The sequence below is a fragment of the Neoarius graeffei genome, chromosome 2, assembly GCF_027579695.1.
Source record: "Neoarius graeffei isolate fNeoGra1 chromosome 2, fNeoGra1.pri, whole genome shotgun sequence".
NCBI classification, from domain to species: Eukaryota; Metazoa; Chordata; class Actinopteri; order Siluriformes; family Ariidae; genus Neoarius; species Neoarius graeffei.
In genome coordinates, this window is record NC_083570.1 from 122,504,941 (window position 1) to 122,530,126 (window position 25,186).

The 25,186-nt window shown below is 40.4% G+C and overlaps 1 protein-coding gene across 6 annotated transcripts in view; it reads left to right on the plus strand.

The window, feature by feature from the left end:
- LOC132882240 (NACHT, LRR and PYD domains-containing protein 12-like) overlaps positions 1-25,186 on the plus strand; it is a 506,140-nt gene that overhangs the window by 89,544 nt on the left and 391,410 nt on the right. For 2 of the 6 annotated variants that reach the window (XM_060915518.1, XM_060915519.1), the window contains one exon: positions 1,834-2,084. The exons of the other annotated variants lie outside the window; for them this stretch is intronic. In XM_060915518.1, the coding sequence (XP_060771501.1) occupies positions 1,834-1,840 (7 nt within the window). In that variant the 3' untranslated portion in view covers positions 1,841-2,084. Of the gene's footprint in view, positions 1-1,833; positions 2,085-25,186 lie in introns of those variants that run through there. 6 annotated transcript variants of the gene reach the window in all.

Below are 25,186 nucleotides of genomic sequence, written 5' to 3' on the forward strand. Positions count from 1 at the left end.
GGCGACTTGTCCAGGGTGTACCCCGCCTTTCACCCGTAGTCAGCTGGGATAGGCTCCAGCTCGCCTGCGACCCTGTAGAAGGATAAAGCGGCTACAGATAATGAGATGAGATGAGATTTTGTTTGTATAGTTTTCTTTTTGACAATTTGAACCTTTGGTTGGTGCACTGTAAATATTTGCACTATTTTAAGAAAAGTTTTGAAAATAGAAAAAATATATTTTTGGAGGAAGAAGTTTTCCGGCTCTCTGTCTGCTCCACTGCCGTCCATCCTTGCAACAAGTTTATAAACGTTTTAAACCATCATTGAATTTGAAATCATATATATATATATATATATATATATATATATATATATATATATATATAGGATGTGTGGGAAAGGGGGATTGTGAATTGGGCAGATGCCCCCTAGACCGGCCAGGCATTTCAGAGTTTTGTTAAATGTCCCATTCTTGGGGGCGTCGTGGCTCAGGTGGTTAAGGCGTCATACCATGAATGCGGGCGACCCGGGTTCGATTCCGGCCCGAGGTCATTTCCCGATCCCTTCCCGTCTCTCTCTCCTGCTCATTTCCTGTCTCTACACTGTCCTATCCAATAAAGGTGCAAAAAGCCCAAAAAAATATCTTAAAAAAAAAAAAAATGTCCCATTCTCATCCCTGATAGCAGGTAAACATGAAACAAGCAGTGTAAACAAACTAGCAGCTGTTAAGATGAGGTAGTGCGGAATAGTGCAAATGAGCGAGGTAAAGTGACATGCGCGGTCCCTGAGTTCAGTGTGTTAATGAACGATGAGGTGTGTGTTGGGGGGGGGGGCTGTGAGGGTGACATGTCAGATGCTGAAGGGGGGGCAGGGGGGTGTGGGCAGAATCTGTGGCAGGGGGCAGAGGGGGGAGGAGGGGCAGAACAGGGAGGGAGTTGAGCCTCCTGACCGCCTGGTGAAAGAAACTGTTCTTGAGCCTGCTGGTTTTGGCCCGGAGACTCCGCAGTCTCCTCCCCGACGGCAGCAGGCTGAAGAGGCTGTGAGATGGGTGGGTGGGGTCACCTGCAATCCTGATGGCTTTGCGGGTGAGGCGGGAGTTATAAATATCCATTAGAGAAGGGAGAGAGACACCAATGATCATTAAAGTGTTGATTTAAAATGAATCTGAAAGCAGAAGACAGGGAGTCAGTCCGAGTCTCCAAAATGTCCCGTCTGAGTGCATGAGAGTGATTGTAAATGAGCACCTCGTCTCCTTGCGACACCCTGCTGTCTCTGACTTCATCCTGCTGCTTTTGTCTGAATAAGATGATCTCGGCTTTTCCCTGTTTCTGATCAGCAGCACACTTTCTTCTCAACTCTCCTCAAAACTCAGTAAAATGATCCTCTTTAATGCCACACGGCCACAAATATGTGATTTAAGGAGCCACTTGACTCACTCTGACACTCCTTCCTGCTCTCCACCTCCACACCGTGTCTTCTGTCCTTCCTGTAAACTTCACCTCGGCTTCTTCTTAAAGTCTGCACTTAAATCTACATGTAGAACAAGAGATCAAACCCACCGCAGTGGGAGTTACTGTTTAAAAAGCTCCAAAGCCTGGGATTGGATAAGAGCAGTGATGTGATGGGAAATGTCTGCTCACTTTCCTGTTAGATCTTGTGGAAGTTCTCGTTTGTTGGAGCTAAATGTCAGAACACAGATCTTCTAGAAGACTGAATAAATGTTGGATTAAATTATAAACAGGAGATGATGATAATGTTTCTCTTGGAGCAGAGATGATTACATGCTGGTGGTCATGAAGTACCGCAGTCCAGTGTGTGGGGATTAATCCAGATGTTTTTCTTTTCTTTTCAGGATTTGATGAACATCTGTGTGTGTGTGTGATGAAGACTCGTGTTCCTGCAGTTCCATGTTGGAAATGAGCACTTTATTAGGAACAACTTGTGACCTGCATGAAACTGCTTACAGTACTCTGCACAATTTCAGTCAAATCCAGTCCAAAGAATTAAAAAGTGTTTTTATTTTTATTGTATAAAACTAGTTTGTGTATTTAAATTTCTGCAACAGTTCAATAAATTTATATCTCGTATCAAAATATATATGAACTTATTTGCGTGCTGTACATTATTCCTTGGTGTTTCAGGTGTAATGGTGTGCGCGCACACACACACACACACACACACACACTGAAAGAAACTCGACAGTTTTTACAAAATATCAAAAACATTTATTATTAAATGTCAAACATTTCTTTCTTTCTTTCTTTCATTCATTCATTCATTCATTTGGGGGCGTCGTGGCTCAGTTGGCTGAGGCGCCATACCATAAATCTGGGGACCCGGGTTCAATTCCGACCCAAGGTCATTTCCTGATCCCTCCCTGTCTCTCCTACTCATTTCCTGTCTCTACACTGTCCTATCCAAGAAAGGTGAAAAAAGCCCCCCCCCCCATTCATTCAGTCTTATCTGCAGCCCAGTGGGATAATGTGAGGGCTTTGTGTGAAGTAGTGTAACTGCAGTGTGTGTGATGGCTTTAGTATTTGATTCCTCTTCTATAGGGCTGGAGGACTCGAGTCCAGTCTTGTGATTACAGATTTTATTTGTAATAACTCCACCCCACCCCTCGGTGTAGAAAGGGGACGTTATTAAACAGCACCTAATTATTTATTTTAAAATAATAATAATCAGAATTCAGTGATCTCCAAATGGAATGTGAGTCCGTGTGAAATGAAGTAGGGGTTTAATTATGCATGACTCAGTCTGCAGCCCTGCCCCAGTAAACAGTTTAAACAACAACAACAAAACATCATTAAGTCATGAATTAAATTAAATCTCATGCGTCAAACTCAAGGTCTGTGAGCCGAATATGGCTTGCTGCCTCATTTCATTCAGCCCCATGAACCTAAAGCAAAGAATAATGTTGAAAGAGCCTGCAGTTCTCTCCTCCTCTACATTTCACACTGTCTCGAATTCTCACTGTAGCCCAGAGACCGTGACTGTACAGCACGGACACATCTCTGTGCTGAAACTCTGCTGAAAGCCAACGTCCATGTGCTGTGTTTGATGGAAGTCATACTGGCGTCTAAAACAATTCAGAAACCCATCAGATGTGGGCAGTGGCGTAAACAGGAATTACTCTGTGTGTGCAGGATCTTTGCAAAATAAAATCATGATCGCACGATCATTTAAGGCACAATCTCCCATCAAACAATCTCACTGCACGAGGAACAAAATTTAAACACAACATATTGGAGAGAGTGTGCAATTCTTCATTATACAAATAATATATTTTATTGGCAAAGTATGATTGTAAAAGATGCCCACTGAACATTTTGACTGCATCCCCAGTCAAGACTGGCTAAATCCAGCCCAGATCCACACAAGCTTTCTTTCTTGAAAGATGATGATAAAAGGCTTAATAATATCCATCCATTATCTATAGCACTTCTCCATCAGGGTCGTGGGGGAAGCTGGATCCAATCCCAGCTGACTTCGAGCAAGAGGAGGGGTTCACCCTGGACACGCCACCAATCTATCACAGGACTGGCTTCATAATATATCGATAATTAAAGGGGCATCCACTATTAAAAGTAATTGATTTGAACTTGTTCCAATGGAAAGACATGAACCAGAAATGTTCTGGTAAATATTAATGAGAAATTAATGTTGAATAATTGACATTTAAGACACAATATGACCAAATATTTTGTTAAACATATTTTGTTTTGGTGATGGCACGGTGGTGTAGTGGTTAGTGCTGTTGCCTCACAGCAAGAAGGTTTGGGTTCGAGCCCCGTGGCCGGCGAGGGCCTTTCTGTGTGGAGTTTGCACGTTCTCCCCGTGTCCGCGTGGGTTTCCTCCGGGTGCTCCGGTTTCCCCCACAGTCCAAAGACATGCAGGTTAGGTTAACTGGTGACTCTAAATTGAGCGTAGGTGTGAGTGTGAATGGTTGTCTGTGTCTATGTTTCAGCCCTGTGATGACCTGGCGACTTGTCCAGGGTGAACCCCGCCTTTCGCCCGTAGTCAGCTGGGATAGGCTCCAGCTCGCCTGCGACCCTGTAGAACAGGATAAAGCGGCTACAGATAATGAGATGAGATTTTATAATCTAACTTTTTCAAAAACATCACATTTACACATTTTCTTTTCAAACATTACAAAGGTATGTGTTTTTTCCCCAAAGTGTTTGGCTACGAAGTCAGGTTGAAGTCCAGCTGACTCTGATTTCATTCTATAGGTTATGAAAGTGTGTGCACCAAAGCCACCTTGTTTCCACTCGTACCCCTCTTCACCAACAGGTAACATTCTAGTTCACGCACCAAGTTCTGGAGAACATGCAAACTCCACCCAGAAAGACCTCAATCAGCCGTGAGGTTCGAACCCAGAACCTTCTTCCTGTGAGGTGACAGTGATAACCACGGCACCACTGTGACTCTCTCTGCTGGAGCTCCTTTTAGTAACTCATATTCACAATGGCACACATCATGGGACTCACGATTATTAAAAGTCCAAGTTTAACATTTAAGCACATTTTATTTTTCAGGTTTAAACAAACTCAGTCCCACATTCTCATTCATTTGCATGCCTGTGTAGGAGCAGTCGAGTTGACTTCGTATCGAAGCTGAAATGCATCTCGATATCAAAATAATACCACATACGACGTGAACAAAGACATGCTTTAAATCAATAAATGTTGTATCTGGTCCCTCTTCACCACGACGGTCCAGTACAACGCCCGCATTACTGCTGACGCCGCCCCAATCCGCCCGTCCATCTCACGCTCCATTTCACCATCACTTGTGAACAAGACCCCGAGATACTTGAACTCCTTCACTGCTTCATTGCTGCCCCAAGTGAAGGAGTTATGATCCTTTGACAGTAAATTAAGAACACTATAAAGCTGCATTTTGTCCTGTTCGCTATGGGTGGAGTTTGACATTTAACCCCCTCCCATGCGCAAATATCAAGCTCCGCCCATGGAGCCACACCTTCTGCAAATCACACGCTCATGACACAGTGCAGTGAAAAGAGGAAACAAAACCACGGAGAGCAATCATTTGTTCAGACTCAGGTTCATCACATTAATGTAAATATTAGTAAGTCGGAAGCTAAAGTTGTAATTAAGGGCCGAATCAATGTGTGTGTGGCAAAATAAATGGAACAAAAACTAAAGGAGGGCGGCACGGTGGTGTAGTGGTTAGCGCTGTCGCCTCACAGCAAGAAGGTCCTGGGTTCGAGCCCCGGGGCCGGCGAGGGCCTTTCTGTGTGGAGTTTGCATGTTCTCCCCGTGTCCGCGTGGGTTTCCTCCGGGTGCTCCGGTTTCCCCCACAGTCCAAAGACATGCAGGTTAGGTTAACTGGTGACTCTAAATTGACCGTAGGTGTGAATGTGAGTGTGAATGGTTGTCTGTGTCTATGTGTCAGCCCTGTGATGACCTGGCGACTTGTCCAGGGTGAACCCCGCCTTTCGCCCGTAGTCAGCTGGGATAGGCTCCAGCTTGCCTGCGACCCTGTAGAAGGATAAAGCGGCTAGAGATAATGAGATGAGATGAAAACTAAAGGAAGATCCCTTTTAAAAATAATCCATGACTGTGGTGTGCAGGATCAGGAGGAGGAAAGAGGAAAGGGTTATGAGAAGATGAAGGAATGATCAGACTTGTGTCAGCACTCTAAAAGGCAATAGCTATGCTTACTTAAATCATAATAGTGTACTTTACTTATCTGTCTCTATCCTGTTGATGTAACTCATGGAGTGTAAGTATGTACTCATTTTTCCTTAAGGAGGTTTAAAACTAAGTTCATCTGAGTAAACTGGACTTTGTAACATCCTGTTCCTGGAGTGAGCGCAGAGGCTCAGCAGTGCGCATGCGCAGTAGAGCAGTGCAAGAGAAGTTTCCAGAAACTGCGTGGGCAAAAACTTTGGAAGAAAACAACATTTTCTGGGTCTCTTGGTAAGTTATTCAAAATCTTTCAATTGTCAGCTATAATTTCATTACTTACAACTACATTTTTGGCAGGACATTTTTTTCTGAGCATAAATATTACAGACATCTCTGGAGATAACTAGCCTAATGCTATTGTTAGCTAACATTAGCCAAGGCAGCTAACTAAAACCGCCATTATCATGTCATTCACACGATAATTTATACTGTTAGCTATAGTACATAAATGATGTGATCATGATGCAAATGCTAATTTGAAGCAAAATTACAAAATAAGAGGTTGATTAGGCTACTTTTAAAAGGAGTAATAAGTAATTTAAAGCAGTGACAGGGAAAGAGAAATGTAAAGGAGAGAAAAGCGGCGGCAGTGAGTCAATGTGCCATGGATTGTGCTAATATATAAATTAATTGTAATGTACATTTAAATTATAATGCAACTTAAACATGATGCTGCAAATCATAATTGACTACCCCTCCCATAACTCTTTCATTTTGTTATTCTGCTTCAAAGTAGCATTTACAAATTTGGTAAATGAATATGGGCAGAGTATGATAAGATAAGATAAGATAAGATGCACTTTATTGTCCCCAAAGGGAAATTCGTCTTGGACTTCATTGCTGCTACAGTGCTGCTTACATAGAGAATAAATAAATGAACAATACACATACCAACATATACAGACACACACTAATAAATATCAATACACATATAGACACACACTAATAAATATCAATACACACATAGACACACTAATAAAATATCAATACACATATAGACACACACACTAATAAATATCAATACACATATAGACACACACTAATAAATATCAATACACACATAGACATGTACAGACACACACCTGCAGGTAAAAACATATACAACACATGCACCCATGTACACACAACCATAAATATAAATACACAACCAAAAACCACCATGATGAACCATCCTTAGCCCTATTGCACAACACCTTTGGCCTTAGAAGCATTCAAAGCTCTGACTGAAGTTGGCAAAAATGAATTTTTGAAGTGGTTAAGCCTGCAGTAGGGGACTCTATAGTGTTTGCCTGATGGTAGAAGTTCATATTCAGAGCGGAGGACATGGGACTCATCAGACAAAATTCTCTGTGCATGTCTAAGCACCGACTGCTCATAGATGGCTTGCAGAGGCAGCTTTTCAGACCTCCCTGTCACTTTCATTGCTGTCTGTACCAGACGAGCAATTCTTGATTTCAAATGGACTGAGAGGTTACCGTACCAAGCTGTCATATCGTACCTAAGAATGCTTTCCAAGATAGACTGATAACCAAAAAGTAATGTTTTTATTTTTACACCAAACACCCTGAGCCTGCGCAAGAATCTTTGCTGCAGGTGAGAACACAGGTGGTCAACATGGACTTGCCAACTGAAAAGGTTATCAAGGTGGATACCAAGATACCTGTATGAATTCACTTGGCTGATTTTTACACCATGGATACAAAGTGGAGTATGGTCCCCTATTAACTTAGGATCCAACACCATTTCCTCTGTTTTCCTAACGTTAATAGTGAGGTGATTTTCATCACACCACTTAACAAAAGATTGCACCTCCTTAAAGTATGCTGTAGGCTCTGTGTCCTGGTACAGCAGGCTCAGGATTGCAGTGTCGTCAGAAAATTTAAAGGTAAAATGATCAGGATGGCTGTGAGAGCAGTCATTTGTGTACAGTGTAAAAAGCACTGGTGAGCTGACACAACCTTGAGGTGCACCTGTGCTAATAGACTTGGTGTCTGAGAATGCAGTGTTAATTCTTACATTCTGAAGTCTGTTAGTTAAAAAAGAATGGAACAATCTAATGATGAAAGGGCTTATATTCATATGATTCATTTTGTTTATCAGTATGTGGGGTTGCAGTGAATTAAAAACAGAACTAAAATCAATACAACCCCGATTCCAAAAAAGTTGGGACAAAGTACAAATTGTAAATAAAAACGGAATGCAATGATGTGGAAGTTTCAAAATTCCATATTTTATTCAGAATAGAACATAGATGACATATCAAATGTTTAAACTGAGAAAATGTATCATTTAAAGAGAAAAATTAGGTGATTTTAAATTTCATGACAACAACACATCTCAAAAAAGTTGGGACAAGGCCATGTTTCCCACTGTGAGACATCCCCTTTTCTCTTTACAACAGTCTGTAAACGTCTGGGGACTGAGGAGACAAGTTGCTCAAGTTTAGGGATAGGAATGTTAACCCATTCTTGTCTAATGTAGGATTCTAGTTGCTCAACTGTCTTAGGTCTTTTTTGTCGTATCTTCCATTTTATGATGCGCCAAATGTTTTCTATGGGTGAAAGATCTGGACTGCAGGCTGGCCAGCTCAGTACCCGGACCCTTCTTCTACGCAGCCATGATGCTGTAATCGATGCAGTATGTGGTTTGGCATTGTCATGTTGGAAAATGCAAGGTCTTCCCTGAAAGAGACGTCGTCTGGATGGGAGCGTATGCTGCTCTAGAACCTGGATATACCTTTCAGCATTGATGGTGTCTTTCCAGATGTGTAAGCTGCCCATGCCACACGCACTAATGCAACCCCATACCATCAGAGATGCAGGCTTCTGAACTGAGCGCTGATAACAACTTGGGTCGTCCTTCTCCTCTTTAGTCCGAATGACACGGCGTCCCTGATTTCCATAAAGAACTTCACATTTTGATTCGTCTGACCACAGAACAGTTTTCCACTTTGCCACAGTCCATTTTAAATGAGCCTTGGCCCAGAGAAGACGTCTGCGCTTCTGGATCATGTTTAGATACGGCTTCTTCTTTGAACTATAGAGTTTTAGCTGGCGACGGCGGATGGCACGGTGAATTGTGTTCACAGATAATGTTCTCTGGAAATATTCCTGAGCCCATTTTGTGATTTCCAATACAGAAGCATGCCTGTATGTGATGCAGTGCCGTCTAAGGGCCTGAAGATCACGGGCACCCAGTATGGTTTTCCGGCCTTGACCCTTATGCACAGAGATTCTTCCAGATTCTCTGAATCTTTTGATGATATTATGCACTGTAGATAACGATATGTTCAAACTCTTTGCAATTTTACACTGTCGAACTCCTTTCTGATATTGCTCCACTATTTGTCGGCGCAGAATTAGGGGGATTGTTGATCCTCTTCCCATCTTTACTTCTGAGAGCCGCTGCCACTCCAAGATGCTCTTTTTATACCCAGTCATGTTAATGACCTATTGCCAATTGACCTAATGAGTTGCAATTTGGTCCTCCAGCTGTTCCTTTTTTGTACCTTTAAATTTTCCAGCCTCTTATTGCCCCTGTCCCAACTTTTTTGAGATGTGTTGCTGTCGGAAATTTCAAATGAGCCAATATTTGGCATGAAATTTCAAAATGTCTCACTTTCGACTTTTGGCATGTCGTCTATGTTCTATTGTGAATACAATATCAGTTTTTGAGATTTGTAAATTATTGCATTCCGTTTTTATTTATAATTTGTACTTTGTCCCAACTCTTTTGGAATCGGGGTTGTAAATAAGATACGTGCATAGGCCACAGGATTCTCTAGATGTTTAAGAGCAAAATGAGCAATGCCAGCAATAGCATCATCTGTGCCTCTCCCTTGCCTGTAGGCAAATTGAAGCGGGTCTAGAACAGAGGTGACCTCCTTTTGCAGCAGTGACACCATATATTTTTCAAAACACTTCATAACAATTGAAGTTAATGCCACTGGTCTATAATCATTGCTTTCTTTAGGGCGGGGTTTCTTTGGGATGGGAATAATAGTAGATTTTTTCCAAAGGGCTGTGTAAAGGTTCTCCCAGCCAGAACGGTCAACTTCTCGAGACCAATGCCCTCGCGCCACCCAGATGTCTGGGGGTGAGTCGCAAAAAAAAGACAGGAACCCCAAAGTAGTTCACATCTTTATTCGCAAGTCCCCCAATTAGACAAGAATACAGAGGGTTATTATATGTGGGTGTTATCTGTGGATGAAATGACATCACTGTTTGATATCTGTCTATGTGTGTGTGTCTGTGTGTGAATGAAACCTTCAATCATAAGCAAAATAATATTTCAGCAATTCAGCAATTTCAACATTTACGCACGTCAAAGCGCGCGAGATGTTTTTACGACAATGTTTTAAACAAAGACGATGTTTGGTCTAACAAAGAAGTGTCTTTTCCACTGGATGAAAGTCAGGTTACACAGGAATAGTTTAAAATCACTGTTCTAAAATAATAAAGGATCTTAAAAAGCTCTAAAATATAAAATCATAAAGTCTTAACACTTTGTGCAGCAATAAGGCTAATATAAAACTATAAAACTATAAAACTAACATGAATCACTTAATGCAGCTTTAAATCTAACATTAAATCTAACATACACGTTGGATATGCAGCTGTGGGGGTGTGTCTGACATCATTGCAGACCTTGGCGCTGTTCAGACACATTTCTGATCAATAATACACATTTCAGATAAGCAGAATGTTCAGAATGGAATTTTTAAACAATGTCTAGCTGAGACAGAAGGTCATTTTAACTGAACAGAATAAATCCTTACAATTTTTGTCACAAAATAAATTACTGCCTTCTTGGTCAAGAATAAATACTTACAATTATTTATCCTTACAAAGGAATAAAAACCTTACAATCCCCTCTTTGATACTAGATTGTAATCTAGTATCACACACCAATATTCTGATCATACATATAACTCATATGCTTGAGTTAATCCTTGCTCTTCTTGACGGGTATTGGTGCTCAGAGGGCGGGCATGCCCTATCAGCCCTCGTCCCGCCTCACCGGAGCTTAGAGAAACTCGAAACCTCTTAATTTGTCCCAAATACATGCTACTTCCTTCAGGGTAATTTGTTCTAAAACAGTGAGGGAAAATGAAATTATAGGGCATATCGACCTATAGTGAGAACAGAGTCCTGTAAGAATACAGAGCTTCAGAGCATAGAGATGTGTAATAATAGTATAAAACGGCATCAGATGACAGACATAACAACTTTCATTCGTGTGGTGTGCGCTCGTGCAGTCTAGTTAGCGAATTGCCAGAAGATGTTGTCTCGAGGTCCAGCTCGAGCGGGTAGCCCTGCTCCGAGCAGCAATAGCACAAAAGCTCGAGCGGGTAACCCTGCTCCGAGCAACAGTAGAGTAGTCACGAAGCTCGTGATGAGGACTGTCATGGTTGCAGTGAATCGTGGATCGCGAGATCTCTTCCCCTCTTTAGTAGCAAACTTGTCATTGTAACACAACTTTGTTATGGAGCCTTCTTCGATTGCGTGGCATGGATCCACTGTGGAAAAAGATCAGTTAAAACAGCAGTAAAAGTAATGGGGACTATTTTTGCAGGCCCACTATATCTAGGTTCTCCCAATTGTCCAAATCGTTTAAAAAGTCGCACCAGCACCTGTCTCCCACTTGGAAGGGGTGTGTGGGTGCTGATGGTGGAAATGATATTGTACTATTGACCTTAGTACAAATTTTATGCAACTTATCTATAAGGGCTGCAGAATATTCATCCATATGTGTTTTCAAATCAGAGGTACCCGGAGCCGGAGTTCCCTTCCTCCAGGGGAGAGGGAAAGGTCTTCCAAAAATAATTTCATTTGGTGTCATACGAATTTCAGCCAGAGTGAATTATGGATTACAGAGCCAATTTTTTGAACCTGTGGGCTACATGGCCTTAGTTAGTTTGTTTTTCAATGTTCGATTAGTACGTTCTATGATACCAGAAGATTGAGGGATTTCACGGAATGTGAAAACACCAGTTTAGTGAGAGATACTTACAAAGGTCTTGTGTGACTTTTGAGGTGAAAGGGGTACCTTTGTCTGAGTCTATGGCATCTGAAACCCCATAACTATAACAATAATTATTATTATTATTGATTTCTTATTATTTTATTGTTGTTATTTTATTATTCTGCTTTTATTGTTTGTTTTTCTTTTTACTGTTCAGTGTCCTTGGGTACCTTGAAAGGCACTTATAAATAAAATGTATTATTATTATTATAACTAGGTATTATTTCTTTTGCCAGAATACGAGTAACTACGTTCGTGTTCTCTCGAGAACAGGGAAAAACTTGTATCCATTTAGAGAATTTGTCCACAATCAAGATGACAAAAATCAAATGAGAAAGGAAGAGCGTATGTCTCATGCAGAATATCAGGCAGTGAACACACAGAGTAACCACAGAGGTATTATAAATATTATAAATATTATACACCGTTTAGAACAAGAACCATCAACAAAGAGTACTCCCCCCCCCCATCCCTAGAGGGCTGGAGGAGAGATCAGACCTGATACTAGTAGTATGTACGATTTTTAGACAGACAATATCAATGTCATCCCAAGTGTCATCCCGAGAGTTAAGGAGGCGTGCGAGAGCATGACTTACATTATCAAAAGAGGATGTGACACAAATTTCGAGATTGTTAGTAGAACAGAGAATAAACAGTCATATGTTAATTTAATTATCAATTAAATTACTGATAAATTAATTTAATGGGTCTGTAAATTTTGCAACACCTGTTTAACTTGATGTGACGAGTGCAAGATCAGTGGGTGAGACAAAACCAATTTTTCCGCATCGAAAACCATCAAAGCACATGCGGAGACAGCCCCCAGACACACAGGTAAGCCTTGAGCAACAATGTCTAATGTTTTGGATAAAAACCCCGCACAATGATGCATCCCCCCCCTCATGCTCTCAGGCCAACAGCTGTGCCTTGGTGTTCACAGGCATAGAGGTGGAAGGGCTTGAAGTGATCAGGTAACCCCAGGGGTGGAACAAAGGGTGCTTTTGAGGGAGTGATAAGCGTCCGCCATAGCGTCAGTCCAGGTCAAAGGGTGTTGCAGTGGATCATGATGAAGCTTGTCATATAAAAAGCAGTCAGGGATCCATTGTCTGCAGTAATTGATAAGACCCAAAAAGACATCAGTGCATGTTTAGTTGCAGGGCGTTTTGTGTCTAGAATGACAGCCTTGAGAAAGTTCAAAACTTTAAAAGTTCAAATACTTAAGTGTTCATGCAATATTGCAGCTTGGTCCTGGAAACCTTAAAGCCCTTATGCGCCAGATGTTGGAGCAGGCATAAGGAAGCGTCTTGGCAGATTTCTGGTGACTCGGCAGATACCAGAACACACAGACCACAGAGTCCTGAGGGAGGGAGAAGGTCACAGAGTGCGTTATGAATTTGAATTACGGCTGAAAAAACAGCAGGAGGAAAACCTGTGGATGGAGGCTTCCGGTTGAGTGATGAGAGGAATGGCGGCGTAGCTTGAAGCTCCCACCAGTCGGAGATAATTAAATCTCCCCCCAACTAATGATAAACCAAATTCAAATAGAAGTTACGAGGGATGAGCGGGGGGACACGCCAGAAAGGCCGAAAAACTCTGAAAACACAGGAAAAGACAAACGTAATGGAGGTAAGCGGTGAAACAGGGGATAATGGCGGCGAGGCAGCAACCGAAGACGTTACGCCAGCACTACACAAATACTTGTCGGACATGACTAAAGAAATCCGTGAACTCAAAAACGACATAACAGCACTCAACACGAGTTTTAAACAGGAGTTTGCTAATTTTAAAGAAGAAGTTTACAACAAGCTTAAGGTAAACAAAGACGAACTACAAGATCAGAAAAAAAGTCTCAGCGAGGCGCAAACACGCATCGAGGAGCTAGAGGCATATAACTTGGAAGCTAAAGACGCTCTGTTGACAACACTGCGTGAGCAGAGAAAGCTACAGGATAAGCTAACCGATCTCGAGGGAAGGTCCAGGAGGAACAATGTACGGATATTTGGAGTCCCGGAGGGATTGGAGGGGGACTCGGTCACCCGCTTTGTCGAGGAGCTACTACAGAGGGAGCTGGCTCTGCCGGAGGGAACGAGTCTGCTGATCCAACGAGCACACCGAGCGGCAGCGAGGAGACCCGGTCCCGGGGAGACTCCCCGGTCCATAATCATAAACTTTCTCCGGTTTGACACAAAGGAGATGATATTAAAGAAAGCCTGGCAAAAGCGGGTAAAAATTGACAACTCGTCTCTGTACTTTGACAACGACTATGCGGCCGAGGTGGTACAGCAACGCAGAGCGTATATGGAGATCAAAAAGACCCTCAAGGCCAAAGGCATCCGGTTCCAAACGCCCCTGACCAAGATCAGGATCCACTGGACCGATGGGCCTCGGCTCTACAACAGTGCGCAAGAAGCAGCGAAAGAGATGAGGAAAAGGGGAATGGATGTACAGATGAAGGAAACTGGTGAGGAGCGCACGATGGAGGAGCGGATTCAGGCGGCATGGTCATGGCAACGCATCGGGGAACCAGGGGCGTGTGGAGGATTAACGCAACGCACCAGAGGAAGGCTGCAGGAGTTCAGGAAAGCTGAAGATGGAGGAAACATCTGATTGAAATGGGAGATCCGGACGGGCATAAAGTCTCATCTCAAAATAAGTGATCCATCACCATATCTTAGCTATAAAGTACATTACGTTAATGAGCAGACCTGGATATTTATGAGTAAAAGAGAGGTAATGTATCCCTGGGATAACGTCGGGGTTGGGGGGGGAAAGATGGGGAAATAGAGACAAAGTCATTTCAATACCCCAGGAGATAATCTTTGTTTATCCATTTGTTTATTGTTAAATACAGAGTTTAAATGCAAATATACTACTATATACTACTAGGCCTTTTATACTTTTCATTTTGACTGGTGGAGTGGGAACGCAGAGAAATGTTGGACACTACTAGAAGGCAAGAGGGTCTATATGCAGGACCCCTATCCACCTCTAGTGAGGGGCCCCCCCATTACTGGGGGACCTTCCCCTCTCCTACCAACAGGGGCACGGGCATGATTGAAGAGGCCCGTTGTTATCGGAAGCATTGTTCTGGAGTTAGAGTTCTTATTGTTGTTCGAGTTAAAGGTGTCAGTGGGAGAGAAGAGGGAAACTTAAAGAGTGGAGAAGACGCAACATAGCCAGCTTAAAGTGGTGTCTCTGAATGTGAACGGGTTAAGTAACCCAATGAAAAGAGGGAAGGTAATAGCAAAACTAAAAAAAGAAAGAGCACAGGTTAATTTTCTACAGGAAACACATTTGTCAGATCAAGAGCATGAAAAATATAAAAGACTGGGATTTAAAAATACATACTATAGCTCATTCAAAAATGGGAGGAAAAGGGGGGTTTTGATATTGATACCGAATGGAACAAAATTTGAGACCTTAAAGGAAATTAAAGATAAGGAAGGAAGATACATTTTGGTTAAGGGGAAAATTGGAAATCAATTAGTTACACTCGTCAATGTCTACGCACCTCCGGACAGTGATAAGAGTTTTTTCAAGAACTTATTTGAAGTTGTTGTTCAGGAAATAGAAGGGATACTGATATGTGGAGGGGATTTTAACAATACACTGAATCAGGATTTGGACACAACTAGCGCAAAGAAAAATAGCAAAACTCAAGTGTCCCGATACTTAAATACTGTATTAACAGAGCTGGGAATTTCAGATGTCTGGAGGGAACTACATCCATTCGAAAGGGACTTCACATACTTCTCAGCTCCCCACTCAGTCTATTCAAGGATAGATTATTTTTTTATGAATGCAGCAGATAGATTTAGAATAGAAGAGTGTAAGATTGGAGTAGCAGACCTGTCAGATCATTGTATTCTGCACCTGACACTGAATATGATCAGCAGGAGACGGAATACAATATGGAGAATGAACGTTGGTGTACTAAACAATCCAGGATTCGTTGAGGACATCAAAAGAGAAATAAATACATACAAGGAAGAGAACGACAATGGGGAGGTAGACTTTACTACTCTATGGGATGCCATGAAAGCAGTTATGCGGGGAAAACTAATATCTCAAGCAGCATTTAATAAGAAAGATAGGTGGAAATTATATCAGATGAAGATTGAAGAGCTGAAAAAATTAGAGCAACAACATAAAGACTCGAATGATATAGGTTTACTTCAACAAATCAAGGAAGTGAGGACAAAAGTGAATGAGATACTAGGAGACGAAGTGGAAAAGAAATCCAGATTTCTAAAACAGACTTATTATGAATCAGGCCCTAAAGCTTCAAAATTACTAGCTAGGAGACTAAGGAAACAGCAACTCATGAATACAATTCATAAAATCAGAGATCCCATAACCAATTCATTAGAATTTGAACCAGGAAAAATAGAAAATGTCTTTGAAAAGTACTACAAAAAACTATATACACAACCACAATCAGCGGATGAGGAAGTAATAAGAAACTTTTTAAGTTCATTAGACCTACCAACAATAGGAGAGAAACAGAATGAAAGTTTAAATTCATGTATCACAGTAAAGGAACTGGAAGAAGCCATTAATAAGTTGAAATCAAATAAAGCTCCGGGGAGTGACGGCTTCCCGGCAGAATGGTACAAAATGTTTAAAAAGGAATTGGGCCCAATGTTATTAGCAGCCTTCAATGAAACCTTAAAAAAAGGCAAGATCCCCCCCTCTTGGAAAGAAGCGATAATTACGGTGAGACCCAAGGAGGGAAAAGATACGGAATTCTGTGAAAACTATAGGCCTATATCAATATTAAACTGTGATTACAAGATATACACAACCATCCTAGCTAAAAGAATCGAAACTTTTATGGCAGAACTAATTAATGAAGATCAATGTGGCTTTATCAAGGGACGCCAAACACAGGACAATATAAGGAGGACTTTACATATAATTGAAGAAGTACAAAAAAAGGGAGAAAGTGCACTGCTGCTCAGTTTGGACGCAGAAAAAGCTTTCGATAGCGTCAGTTGGAAATTTTTATATCTTACTCTAGAAAGATTCGGCTTTAATGCAGACTCCGTTAACATTATTAGAACACTTTATCAGGACCCGAAGGCTAGAATTAAAATAAATGGTAACCTCACTAACTGGTTCAAACTGGAGAGATCTACTAGACAGGGCTGTTGCTTATCGCCAACTCTCTTTGCAATTTACATAGAACCTTTGGCCCAGGCAATAAGAGAAGATGATGGTATAGCAGGGATAGAGGTAAAGGGCACAGAACATAAAATTGGTCTATTTGCAGATGATGTTATAATCAGTCTAAAACAACCAGATGTCTGTCTTCCAAGACTTATAGAAAGATTGGATTCATTTTATTACTTGTCGGGATATAAACTCAATGTGACAAAAACACAGGTACTACCCATTAACTATAACCCACCCCAAGCCATTCAACAAACATATAAATTCAAATGGAAAGCAAAAACAATGAAATATCTAGGTGTAAATATTAGTGGAAACTTAACAAAACTGTACGAAATTAATTATGGGACTCTAAATCAAGAAATTCAAAAAGATATAGAAAGATGGAAGGCGCTAACATTGGATTTTAGCTCCAGAATAGAAATCATAAAGATGAATGTTTTACCGAGGATATTATACTTATTCCAATCATTACCAACAGAAATCCCCACATCACAATTCAGAGAATGGAACAAAAAAATCTCACGATTCATCTGGGCAGGGAAAAGACCAAGGATAAAATATGCAACTCTTCAGATTCCCAAGGACAAAGGCGGGTTAGCCCTACCAAACCTCTTAGAATATTATTATGCTGCCCAAACTCGACCTTTGGTATATTGGTGTGACCCTGAGTATACTGCAAGGTGGAAAGAAATAGAATTAAAAAGAGAGGGATTCCACATCCAAAGTATGATTGCAAACAGGGACATGTTTAAAAAATATAAGAATATGCTTGATCCAATTACTAGATTCACTCTGGAAATCTGGTTCACAGTGATTAGGAAATACAAGTTAGAAAGAGAAACAAAAATTTTGAGCTGGCTGATTGGTGACTCTAAATTTAAACCAGGGGCAATGGATAGTAGCTATGAACAATGGATAGACAAGGGGATTACAGCAATTTGTACAATAATGGATCGGGGTAAAATTAAAAGTTTCCAAAAACTGAAGAGGGAATATGGACTGGAGGATTGCGACCTGTTTAGATATTACCAAGTTAGAGATTTCTTTGACAAAGAGATAAAACCAGATCTTCCCCAGGAGTTGAATAAAGTAACTATAACACTGTGTAATGCATATAGAAACATCACTGGAAGAGTGGTTTCAACACTGTACCAAGGGCTAGAGAAGAGCAGAGGAACTACTACACTGTATGTGAGAGACAGATGGGTGAAAGAAAGTAAAATGCTGTTAACTGAAGAGGACTGGCTTAACATATGTGATGTACAGCGAACCACCACCAGCTCCAGGATGTGGAAGGAATTCTGTTGGAAAAATATGATCAGGTTCTTTATCACTCCCAAAAGAAAGAACAAAATTACAACTACACAACAAACATGCTGGAGACGGTGTGGAGAGCAGAATGCAGGTCACACTCATGTTTTTTGGGAATGTACTAAAATAAGAAACTATTGGAATGATGTGTGGGCAGAATTGAAAACGATACTGGGATATGAATTACCAAAGTCATGTGAGATATTATACCTGTGTAACCTGACAAAGGAAAATGTACAATACGAAGATGGATATCTGGCAAAAATTCTATTGGCTGCGGCCAAGAAAGCAATTACCAGGAAATGGTGTAGAGAGGATCCTCCTACTCGGAGGAACTGGCTGGACATAGTGGAGGAAATAATCAACATGGAAAAACTTACTTATATATTGAGACTTCAACAAACAAAATTTGATAAGAAATGCGAGAAATGGATGGATTATAAAACCCAAAGCAGAGGCACCACTGAAAACTTGGACTGATGTCAGAGACAATTGAGGACTATTAATAACATGTACCCCACTGACCCTGTAATTTGTTCTGTAATGTTGTGGGTTTTTTTTTCTTCTTTTTGCCAAAAATTAATAAAATTTGAGTTAAAAAAAAAAAGAAAAAACAGCAGGAGAGTTAATGAAACCTCAAGGCAAAACGCGTCCAAGTGCTTCCTCTTGTGCGTGAAAAAGGCAGAACAGAGATCAATAACGGAAAAACAGCAATGATGAGAAACATCAGGTACAATGGGTGCAACAGGGACGATCAATTCATTAATCTTACGTAAATCCTGCGTAAAATGCCAGGTACCATCAGATTTAGGTACTGGATTGACAGGTGTATTGTACGAGCTGGTACACGGTCTCACCACGCCTTGCTCGAGGAGAGACTGTAGGATTGTAGAGAGAGAGATACTGCTTAACATAAACAGGATGCACATGAATACTGAATCATATTTTGTGTAGTTTCATGTCAATTCCATTTAAGTTCCAGGTTGCAGTGCAACAAAATGTGGAAAGGTTCAAGGACAATGAATACTTATACAAGCCAATGTATCATAATCATGATAATTTATGACGTTTTTTCTTAATGGTTAAATAAAGATAAACCCAAGTCTCCGATTTATAAACACCACTGGAAGGAAAAAAAAGTTTTTTTTTTCTTTTTTTAACATTCTTCAAGTAAACGTTTGTTAACTCTGTTTCTTGCTGAAAAAATTATGGTTAACTAAATACATTAAAAGCCTATCCATTCCATATCCTCTGTGGTTTTTAAAGGCAAAAGTATGGAGCAAACAGTTAATCAGAGCATTTCATATCAATAGTTCGAAATTAGGAGGAACATGTTTAAGCTTAGCCTCATAAGGAGCAATAAGTTTAAAGGAAGAAAAGGAGATATAAAACAGGGCAAATTGAAATGACAAACAATTTCACTGAATGTAATTTGAATAAAATTGAATAGCTGATAAGCACTCTTTGTTGGATTCGATATGTGACAGAGACTGAAAATACATTTTTAATTCAATTAAAAATAATGGGAATGAGAATCGGTTGTCTTGGACATCTTGACTTTATGTATATAGAATTTACCTAGTAATATAAAGAGATTAATTATCTCATCTCATTATCTCTAGCCGCTTTATCCTGTTCTACAGGGTCGCAGGCGAGCTGGATCCTATCCCAGCTGACTACGGGCGAAAGGCGGGGTACACCCTGGACAAGTCGCCAGGTCATCACAGGGCTGACACATAGACACAGACAACCATTCACACTCACATTCACACCTACGCTCAATTTAGAGTCACCAGTTAACCTAACCTGCATGTCTTTGGACTGTGGGGGAAACCGGAGCACCCGGAGGAAACCCACGCGGACAACATGCAAACTCTGCACAGAAAGGCCCTCGCCGGCCCCGGGGCTCGAACCCAGGACCTTCTTGCTGTGAGGTGACAGCGCTAACCACTACACCACCGTGCCGCCCGAGATTAATTATTAAATTTATTATTGTGAGAAAGTGCCAAAAATAATGATTTTCTCTGCCCATTGCAGATTTCTGTGTGTCCCTGTCTGCTGCTCTTGCATGGATGGTTGGTTGTTTATATTATAGCTATCTGTAACAGTCTGGGAGCCCTTATCTCCCAGAAAGAGACAGAAAAGAGACAGAGACTGTAGAGACGGAACAATTATTCAAAATATTATATATTATAATAGGACGACAATTATTCAAAAAAATGTCAAAAATGCAGTAAAGAGCGGGTTAGCTCGCTGTTGAACTAATTGCATGCTTCCCAGACAAGACAAGTCCACATTTCACTAAAACGCGTCAGAAACAGGAGTCTATAGGATATTTAAAGGTTAGAATTTTCAGCATGACCGTTACATATGATTAATAAAAATACCAATACACGATCAGTTTTAAAATGTTTTAGATCAACATTAAACATTAGGTTAAATATTAAACTTTTCGGCATTTCCATTCACACGTAGGGTAAATATATTTGATGCCTTTTATTACACTTTTTCCATATCCGTTCTATTCTAGGTGATGAACAGATGAGGCGTGTTGAATAAACTTGTGTTTTATTACACGTTACACTGGACAGCGGCGTGTCCAGCACACAAAACAGTTCCTGCTTCTCTTTTATCTAGTGCGCATGCCCAGCTCACAAGCATCATGGGAACTGGAGTTCTAATGTTATTAACACATAACATCACAATTTTGCCGTCACAGACTTCTGTCTTAGTTTTAACTACTTCATATTCATCATTTATAAGATCTAGACATGAAACTGCATTAATAGCTGCACTATTAATTATTAAAACGCATTAATAGTCTTGTAGAGTGCTCAGTGAGCTGTTCAGAGATCACCTCGCAGACCACTCGCGACTTTACTGATAACCTTCCAGTTACAGGTTTCGGACTATCAACACACAATGAATATAAAATAAAATACAGATGCTCTACTCACCAAACGCTGAAACTAATTGATTAAGAAGCAGATTTTTCCTCTGATGATTCCATTCTGTGTTAAGGGAAGAGGATTTCTAACAGTGATGAGATGCACAAACGATTCGGATCTTTTCGAAACGAAATATAAAAATGACTCGATCGATTGAGTCGATACAGACGCATGGACTGCATTTGTTGAGTTCATGCACACGTAATGGTTTGAGGAAAGTTCATACTTTAATTTCATGCAGCATGAGAGTGTGATTATTGTTTACAATTTGAAAACAGGAATACAAATAAGGTTTCCGTAGTTTCTGAGTCAAGAATCAAGTAAATTGATTCACGCGCATGCGAGTTTGTTCTAAAGAATCGATTCAGTGAAGCTTTCGTTGAGATTATAATGAATATACAGAATGTCCGTATTTTATATGGATTTGATTCAATAAACATAGTATACGGGCGTACAAATAAAGTTATACGGATTCTTTTTAACAAAAAAAACTTCAATATTTATTTAGAGCTATAATCAATTCCCACGACGATAAAAGAGCACATAACATTTACACTTTGTGTTTTTTTTGTCAAACATTGAAGCTTTGTATTCATTCTTAAAGTTTATTATTATTAATATTGAATACAAAGTAACTGGGATATATCATTGTTAATTATCATTCAAATTTTAGGTAAATTATTTTAATTTGCATCTTATAAGGATTTCATAAGGGAAATAAGGATTTTGGAGGTTGGTTATTGGTTTATTATTTTTGGGCATATCTAGTAATGCCATATATAAATGCTGAAACAATTAAAAAAAATAAAATATACATTACACAGCTCCTAGAGATTGCAAATGCCTGCACGAGGATAAATCAAAACTGAGCCGGCCAAATTGTCTTCATCCAATCCCGTGGGTTTTTTCTCGGGGTCTGGGTACCTTAACACAATTTCCCCCCCATGGTGGCACGAAGGAATCAGTCTCGAGATTAATTATGGGTTTAACCCATAAAGCGCGCTCTTCCCGTGATAGCTCATTCACGAGGATAACCTTCCCATAAACAAATTACGAGGATAACCTTCCCATAAACAAATTACGAGGATAACCTTCCCGTAAACAAATTATGAGGATAACCTTCCCGTAAACAAATTACGAGGATAACAATCTTCCCATGGCTCTTCCACGAGGATAACCAATCTTCCCGTAAATCAATTACGAGGATAACCAAAAATCTTCTCGTGCCTCTACACGAGGATAACCAAAAAAATAAACAACTGGTTTTTTTTTTCTGATACTACCAACCAGGTGGAAGTCCCCCCCAACTAATCAATTAAAAGAGACCCCTTACCTGATTGGAAGTATCCCTGTACAGGCCACCAAATTGTAAAGGTTCTCCCAGCCAGAACGGTCAACTTCTCGAGACCAATGCCCTCGCGCCACCCAGACGTCTGGGGGTGAGTCGCAAAAAAAAGACAGGAACCCCAAAGTAGTTCACATCTTTATTCGCAAGTCCCCCAATTAGACAAGAATACAGAGGGTTATTATATGTGGGTGTTATCTGTGGATGAAATGACATCACTGTTTGATATCTGTCTATGTGTGTGTGTCTGTGTGTGAATGAAACCTTCAATCATAAGCAAAATAATATTTCAGCAATTTCAACATTTACGCACGTCAAAGCGCGCGAGATGTTTTTACGACAATGTTTTAAACAAAGACGATGTTTGGTCTTACAAAGAAGTGTCTTTTCCACTGGACGAAGGTCAGGTTACACAGGAATAGTTTAAAATCACTGTTCTAAAATAATAAAGGATCTTAAAAAGCTCTAAAATATAAAATCATAAAGTCTTAACACTTTGTGCAGCAATAAGGCTAATATAAATCTATAAATCTATAAAACTATAAAACTAACATGAATCACTTAATGCAGCTTTAAATCTAACATTAAATCTAACATACACGTTGGATATGCAGCTGTGGGGGTGTGTCTGACATCATTGCAGACCTTGGCGCTGTTCAGACACATTTCTGATCAATAATACACATTTCATATCAAAATAAGCAGAATGTTCAGAATGGAATTTTTAAACAATGTCTAGCTGAGACAGAAGGTCATTTTAACTGAACAGAATAAATCCTTACAGTTTTTGTCACAAAATAAATTACTGCCTTCTTGGTCAAGAATAAATACTTACAATTATTTATTCTTACAAAGGAATAAAAACCTTACAGGCTGGGACTACATGTAAATCTATTGACCGCTGAAAAATGGGGCACCAGGCCGGAGTAAGCTCTTCTGCAAAAGTCTTTAGGAGGAGAGCTGAGATGCCATCAGGGCCTGTAGATTTCCTTTTACACACCAAACTAAACAATGACTGAATTTTGAGGGGGTCAACTACCAGCCTTAAGCAAGGATCAACAGTTTTAATTGCATTACTGCATTCTAGAGAAAAGTCTTGCTTATCAAACCTCAGAAAAAAATCATTAAGATCATATGCCATTTAGGGGTCGACCGATAATCGGCCTGGCCGATATATCGGGCCGATATTCTGCATTTTTATGGTTATCGGTATCGGCCATAATTTCCACCGATATGCCGATAACATGCCTTTTTGCAGCCATTTCGTTCCTAACGCGACTGTCACTGCACGTCTTTTCCTGCACTCGCCTCTCTGAGTTCAAGAACACGGTCCCGCCCACCACAACATCTGATTTGTTTGGCACAAGAGATATAGCCAATCGATACGTGTAGCTAAACGCTGTGAACTGTTTCAAGGCAGCCGTATGGGCACTCGGGCAGAAGCAGATCCCACTTCAAGGTAAGGACACGCTGCTTTTGCCGCAATAAGTCACAAACACACAAGTTGCGAAAGCACAACATTATATGTTTACATTCTTCATCTCTTCATTTTTCAGCTCTTTGCTCCTCCTACTCAAGCGAGTAGGACGCTTCTTTGCTTTGCTCCTGCTTTCTTGATCTTTATTTCTATACTTTACTTTCTCATTTAATTTCCACTATTTTTTCATTTTATTTTTCATCTTTATAAGATAAGTTAGCTTTTAAAACAAAATGCCAGGGGGCAAAAATCCTGCAGAAAATGCATGGAACTAGAACAGAGGATTTCTATCCTGGAATCAAAGATTGATGCTCTGCCAAAGACGGACAAATGAAAAGCGATATCTCAGGAAAGGAGTACAGAAACAGTGGCTGAGAATGCAGAGATTGCACTCTGACAGACCGATGGCATTGCAGATCGAGTGTATGAATTCATCGATCAAGCTGGGCAAAATGTGAGTACAGAAAACTGGCAAATGATGGGTGGCAAGCCCAAAAATAAAAACAGAAGAGTAATTACCTCAACACCAGCTCGTTCTACAAATTACAATAGGATTTACAATCCTATGGAAAATCCACAGCCCATAAGGCTTCAGAACAAATTTGAATGCCTCAGGGATGTGGAAGAGGATTTTTCAAGCGGACAAACACATCGTAAAAAGAGATCGCACCAAGATCGAAGAGCTGTGGGAAGAGGCAAAAAGCAGCTCGTAACACCACCTTATCCCACAACCCTTGTTCTTGGTGATTCCACTGTAAGACAATTAAAAGGTCATGGGATGATTATTTGCTGCCTTCCAAATGCATCCATTTCTGACACCAAAGACAGCATTTTGAAACTCATGTCCGAGCATAAAACTATCAAACGTATTGTTGTGCATGTGGGAGCAAGTGATGTTTTCAGAGAACAGCTGTTTGTCCAAGATGATTTCAGAAAACTTTTTTCTGAGCTCTATAAGACTGGAATTCAATCTTTTATTAGTGGCCCACTCCCAGCGAGAGGAAGTTTTGCATTTTCTCGACTCTTCAGTCTTAACACCTGGCTTGGAAAAACTTGTTTTTCATTTGGTATGAACTTCATAGACAATTTTAACCTTTTCTGGAATCGCAGAGAATTTTACAAGCCAAATAGCACTGAACTCAGCTGGATTGGAGCCAAAGTCTTAGTAGACCATTACAGACTTGCAATCTTTTCTCAGCATTGAGGAAAAC